The sequence below is a fragment of the Saprolegnia parasitica genome (assembly GCF_000151545.1).
Source record: "Saprolegnia parasitica CBS 223.65 unplaced genomic scaffold supercont2.45, whole genome shotgun sequence".
Classification (NCBI taxonomy): Eukaryota; Oomycota; class Saprolegniomycetes; order Saprolegniales; family Saprolegniaceae; genus Saprolegnia; species Saprolegnia parasitica.
This window is the reverse complement of record NW_012156439.1, coordinates 275,279-280,484: the sequence shown is the minus strand read 5'-3', so window position 1 is coordinate 280,484 and position 5,206 is coordinate 275,279. Positions and strand designations below refer to the sequence as shown.

The following is a 5,206-nucleotide window of genomic DNA, read 5'->3' as shown; positions in this document are numbered from 1 at the left end:
GCAGGTTGCTTGTCGCTGATTGGTCCGATGAAATATGGCCGATCCAGCGTTTGCGTTGGGTTCCTACGATCCAGTGGATGGTCCCAAAGCACACACAGTATCCCTACAATCGGATTAGCATGTCGCTTGTTTTCCTTGCTCACTACCAGCATCTAATGTGTGCTGCGTGCTGCTGATATACCGGTAGTATACATCAATCGGGACAAGAATCCAGTCATCGTTCTCGAAATCTAGGCAATGTCGTTGTCGCCGCCTCAAAAACTCGTAACGTTACTAAAAAAATGGCTGACAGAATGCTAGCACACGCGCACACTTGACTCAAGACCGTCGGAGTCTATGTGGTCGAGTCGCCGCGCGATAGAGCACCTAAAACATCAGCGCTCGTGCTTTGTAGCTTTACGTAAACGGGAAAAATCAAGCGTAAAAAAGCGTGCACCGTCGCCTGCCGCACTAAAAGCATCGAGGACGACCCTGAATCGGAGGGCTATTGGCACGACATCAAACAGAATGGCATGCACAAGACACACATGTACAACTAGGCAAGACCCGTTGCATTCTGGATCTGGAGCGCCGCATAGTCTTCGTGGAGCTTAGGGTCGCACTCGTCGTTGGTGAGTTGCTGGCATTTGCGAAACGCAACGTCGGGGTCGAGGAGGCTGCAGTCGATGCCATGGTCTTCGAGGAGCTCGTCCTGCCACGACACCATCTTCCCGTCTTTCAGGTAAGGGGCGTTGTAGAGCATGACGCGCAGCCGCGTCTTGGTGGGACTCGCGCGCTCGAGCACATACCTAGTCGCTCCATCAGATCTAGCACGAATCTAGATCTAGCTCGAATCCAGATCGGGTCGTCGTACCAAAACATGCGTGGGCGCCAGTCGACGTTCTCAGGCAGTCGGTCGTCTTGGAAGAAATTTCCAAAGGTAAAGACGATGCGGTCGTCGGTGCTAAACTCGCGGCACACGTAGTAGTTAGTCTCGCGCTCGCTTCGCACATTACGTCGATAGAGCATTTTGTCGGGCGAGATGGCGCTGGTGAGCTAGTCCGACATTGACACATATGTTAGTCGACTGGCATCGCCCAACGATTCGCCGACAGCTTGTCCATTACCTCGGTGTCGAGAAACTCGGAAAAATAGACGCCCGTCTCGCCTTGCATCATGGACCAGATCGGCCCCTTGAGCGCGTCGTACGTCTCGAGCAGCGAAAGGTCGTACTCGACCTGGATACGCCCAACGAGGTCGAGGTGGCCATTGCCAACATCCAGGAGCACGTTGTCGACGACCGCGCCCGTCGATGGAAACTGCGCGTACGCGGCCATGCGGTCCGTGTTGTGGTAGAGGTGCTGGCTAAACCAGTCGAGGCCGAGCTTGCGCGCAGCAGGGTCGGCCAACAGCGACGTCTTGGTCCACCCAAAGGGCGTGCCGGCGAGCGGGAGGACCCGCGTGCACATGGACGCGACCCACGCCGTCATGGCTTCGCCCACGTGGCGCGTCGCATTGTACTCGCTGCGTAGCCTGTGCAGCGTGGCTTGGGCGGTAGCGTTACCACGCCGAGAGACGGCGGTGAGGAGCTGGCCGAGCTCGAGGATCTGCGCTTGGAGCATCTCTCGCTCCGAGATGTGGCGCTCGCGGTGGCGCTTCTGCTTCAGGCGGTTGCGGAGGCGCTGGTGCTCCTTCTTGGCGAGTACCAGGTCCGCCTCCGAGAGGCTACTGCTGCTGGCTGGCGACGCCATCGCGTGACGCTGCTCGAATGTTGATGCTCGCGTGGGACGAGCTGGAACTGGGTGCCAGTTTTGATTGGCTGATTTGCGAGTCTGTTTTTCTGATTGGCCCGCTCGCCTACCAAAAAGCACCCACGACGAACATTCCGCCAGCGCCTCCTGTGTGGCGGCCACCACTCGTCCATGTTGCCTGGTACTGCAGCACTGTCAGTGCACTACGGTGTTCCTGGTAAATACGTGGCATATTGAGCCTGCACGAAGAGCTCAACACTCATCTAGAATGAGAATCATTGCCGTGGCGCCAAATTGCCCTTCTGCAGTTTTGGCGCCAAGGTATCCCCACTACCGCGCATCCACACTCGACTCAGCCCAGGCTCTTGTGGTTTTGAATCCTAGATGCCACATGTTGAAATCAGAGAAGCAAGCATCGCCGGCAAGCGATGGCACGTGTGATTTGGACCGCGTCGGAAAAACCAAAACTCTCATATATACTACGGGTAGTTTGTGCTCACGAGTCGACTTGAGGATGGGTGGTCTCGACGGCCGTCACCATCGATGTGGTGACCGAGTCCAGTAGTGACAGTACGTACGGCTGGAGCGCGCGCTTGCAATACTCGAGCTGTTGGTCAGCGGCTAGTCCGCTCAAATCCATCTCTTCCTCGCCCACCTCGTCTCGCCACGGCACAATGCGGCCATCGACGAGCTGCGGGCCATTGTACCACACGACACGAAGCCGCGTGCGCGTGGACGACACTCGGTCGAGTACATACCTGCGTCATACCCATAGTCAATGTTGTCCACATAAAAAGACAATATGTCCACACGCACCAAAAGAGACGCGACCGCCATCGCGACGTGCGTGGAAGCGTCTCGTCATGACCAACGTTGCCGCAGACAAACACAATACGGTTGTGGCAGCGGAATTCGCGACTCACATAACAGGTTTGTTCGTTGAGCAAAAGAACACTGCGTCGGTACACCATTTTGGCAGCGATGGCGTTCGTCATCTACTCCATGCGATTGTCGGTACTTGGTTGATGTATACGAAGATGCGTACCTCAGTGTTGAGGAACTCGGAGACGTTGGCAGCCGTGTCGCCGCGGAGGTGCGCCCAAATCGTGTCGTGAAGAGACTCGTATGTCGCCTCGAGCGATTTCTTGAAGTCGTGCTGGTGGCATACGAGCAGCTCCAGCGACGCGCTTGTCTCCCACACACGAATCGGCTCGGCCACTGCGCTGCCATCGTGCGGGAAAGCACAAGTCTGCAGCAAGCGCTCCGTGTTGTGGTAGAGGTGCTGGCTGAACCAGTCAAGACCGACCTTTCGCCCGACCGCGTCAGCGACAAGCGTCACGCCGCGATAGCCCTCGACCTACGCGTCCAGTCAAAGCTAGCATATATCGGTAGAACGTAAACTTACCGACGAGGCGACCCAGGACGCGAGCTGGGCACAGAGCGGCTGCAGCGCCGTCGTTGGCGCCCGTGGTACCTTTGTCCGGCGCTTCTGCAGCGCCCGGAGGGCGTTGCGCAGCTGATAGACCTCGGTCTGCAGCGCAGCCCGCTCGGTGATCGACCGCTCCCGGAACCGCTTCTGCTTGAGCCGGTTGATCTGGCGCTTGTGGGTGTCGACGCCCTTCATGCTTCTGGTTTGCTCCGGTCGTGGTGCAAAGTGAATGTTGGTGGGTACTGACGTGCATTCGCATTCTTATCGCGCTCAACCCGCACCATTGCATCGGATTGGCTAAAATCATACATTTCCCATTTCACATTTCAGGAAGTTTCATGGGCCACCAAGCATTAAAAAAGCTCTGGTTTCGGCTCTTGTGTGTCTTGTACCGGTACTAGTATAGACTTTCACGTAGAAAAGGATTGACGTAGGCAGAGGCTACATGCCGACGTGTTTCAATGTATCCGACCTGTGATCAAGGACATCCGGTCGCTGGTTTCGCCCAACGACGTTTTGGGTGCTACATGAACAGTGTGTGCACTGAAGTTGCGTGCAACAACATTCAAATCGTCCAGTATGATCGAGTTGCTGTAGCGGCGTCAAATTGGGTTGGGTGACTCCATTTGGTCATGGTTGCTTGTCCCTTGGGTTGCGACACGGAACTCCTGGTTTTAAGCTCAAAAGTAATCTAATTGTTTGTGTGGCTGACAGACAGGTTCTAAAACGGCCATGAAGATGGACTGGCGTGACTGTGCAAGCGTATTGAGGCAATCTTATGACCCGTTGCAAAGATCACAGCTTTTGAGGGCACACAGCCATGATGTGAACCGCCTCCTGGGCGTCAACATGTTTTATTGCAGAATATTCTGTCGTGACCCTTCAGCTGCACCCTCGGAAAGGCCGCTAGTAGTGCGAACGGTACTCGGCTTCCCTCGCTCACCATCCGTACAAGTACACAAATCACCAACGTTGTTTACATGCCCCTGCTTGAACAAAGACGACTACGCGGCATCGCCGCGGAGGGTCAAGATTTCGACGTCGCTCGTCATCATGGGCCGCCAATCACGGTCAATCGACTGCTGGTACTCGGAAAAGAGGAGGTCGTCGGGCATATCAGGCACGTCATCGCCTTGGTCGTTGCACATGTCTTCCTTCCAGGTCATGACGCGGCCTTGGACGACTTTGGGTCCGTTGTAAAACAGGGCTTTGATCCTTGTTTCGGTCGGGCCGATGCGCTCGAGCACATACCTACACCCCATTTATAGACAATTTTCTCCATCAATCGAAAATGTACCAAAACATGCGTGGGCGCCACTGGATGTTCTCTGGCTGGAGCGCGTCTTGGTTGAAATTCCCAAACAAAAACACGATCCGGTTCTCCGTGACAAACTCGCGGCACACGTAGTAGTTGCTCTCGTCCGCTGTCAGCGCCGTGCGCCGGTAGATCATGCGCGGGTCAATCTCACGCACGAGCTACGGAAACGCCCATGTTGCTTCCAAGCGCGTCTGTACATATGCAAAACTATGTAAAATACCTCTTCATCGAGAAATTCCGTCCCGCAGGGGTGGGTATCACCCCGCATTTCTGCCCAGATTTTGTCTTGGAGCGCAGCAAATGTCGCCTCGAGCGAGAGTTGGTTCGTCACTTGGATGCGCCCAATGATATCGGCAAAGCCGTTGCCACGGTCGACGACAACGAGGTCTTGCAGACTGCCCGTCGTCGCGTGAAGCCCCGTCGCCGCCAGCGCGCGGTCCGTGTTGAAATACATGTGCTGCGTAAACCAGTCGAGCCCGAGCTTTCGCGCCTCAACGTCGGCGAGAAGAACCGTCGGTGACGGCAAGTGCCATACCTAAATGCAGTGTGAGCAATTAGACACGCCAACGACGTCAACGTACGACGCCCGGCGACGGCGGCCTGGTCATGGACTCAACCCACGTCGCCATGCGCGCAATGTGCTTACTGAGCTCTTCGCACTTGGTGCGCAGCATCTCGAGCGAGAGGCGGGACTCGACGCGTGGCCTGCGCGAGGCCGGCGGCGACGTC

At 56.2% G+C, this 5,206-nt stretch overlaps 3 protein-coding genes across 3 annotated transcripts; all 3 read right to left on the bottom strand.

Annotated features, from left to right (window-relative positions):
* Positions 1 to 239: 239 nt before the first annotated feature.
* SPRG_09190 (hypothetical protein) lies at positions 240 to 1,750 on the bottom strand. The gene is made up of 3 exons (XM_012348622.1): positions 1,107 to 1,750; positions 854 to 1,035; positions 240 to 788 (listed from the first exon to the last, which is right to left on the bottom strand). Exons 1-3 carry the CDS (start codon positions 1,728 to 1,730, stop codon positions 536 to 538), a joined length of 1,059 nt encoding a protein of 352 aa, XP_012204012.1. The 5' UTR covers positions 1,731 to 1,750; the 3' UTR covers positions 240 to 535.
* An 875-nt stretch (positions 1,751 to 2,625) lies between these two features.
* SPRG_09189 (hypothetical protein) lies at positions 2,626 to 3,354 on the bottom strand (the record flags this gene model as incomplete). Its single annotated transcript, XM_012348621.1, has 2 exons — positions 2,626 to 3,087; positions 3,136 to 3,354. The coding sequence occupies 2 exons, from the start codon at positions 3,352 to 3,354 to the stop codon at positions 2,722 to 2,724; spliced, it is 585 nt and encodes a 194-aa protein (XP_012204011.1). The 3' UTR covers positions 2,626 to 2,721.
* A 762-nt stretch (positions 3,355 to 4,116) lies between these two features.
* On the bottom strand, positions 4,117 to 4,865 carry SPRG_09188 (hypothetical protein). Its single transcript, XM_012348620.1, has 3 exons — positions 4,698 to 4,865; positions 4,457 to 4,635; positions 4,117 to 4,410 (listed from the first exon to the last, which is right to left on the bottom strand). Exons 1-3 carry the CDS (start codon positions 4,743 to 4,745, stop codon positions 4,164 to 4,166), a joined length of 474 nt encoding a protein of 157 aa, XP_012204010.1. The 5' UTR covers positions 4,746 to 4,865; the 3' UTR covers positions 4,117 to 4,163.
* Positions 4,866 to 5,206: the final 341 nt, after the last annotated feature.

Coding starts and splice junctions, on each gene's coding strand:
- SPRG_09188 (XM_012348620.1), bottom strand. CDS start 4,745: ATGCGGGGTGATACCCACCCCTGCGGGACGGAATTTCTCGATGAAGAG. Junction 4,636..4,697: donor CGGAATTTCTCGATGAAGAG/GTATTTTACATA, acceptor GCGTTTCCGTAG/CTCGTGCGTGAGATTGACCC. Junction 4,411..4,456: donor TGGCGCCCACGCATGTTTTG/GTACATTTTCGA, acceptor AATGGGGTGTAG/GTATGTGCTCGAGCGCATCG.
- SPRG_09190 (XM_012348622.1), bottom strand. CDS start 1,730: ATGGCGTCGCCAGCCAGCAGCAGTAGCCTCTCGGAGGCGGACCTGGTA. Junction 1,036..1,106: donor CCGAGTTTCTCGACACCGAG/GTAATGGACAAG, acceptor ATGTCGGACTAG/CTCACCAGCGCCATCTCGCC. Junction 789..853: donor TGGCGCCCACGCATGTTTTG/GTACGACGACCC, acceptor TGGAGCGACTAG/GTATGTGCTCGAGCGCGCGA.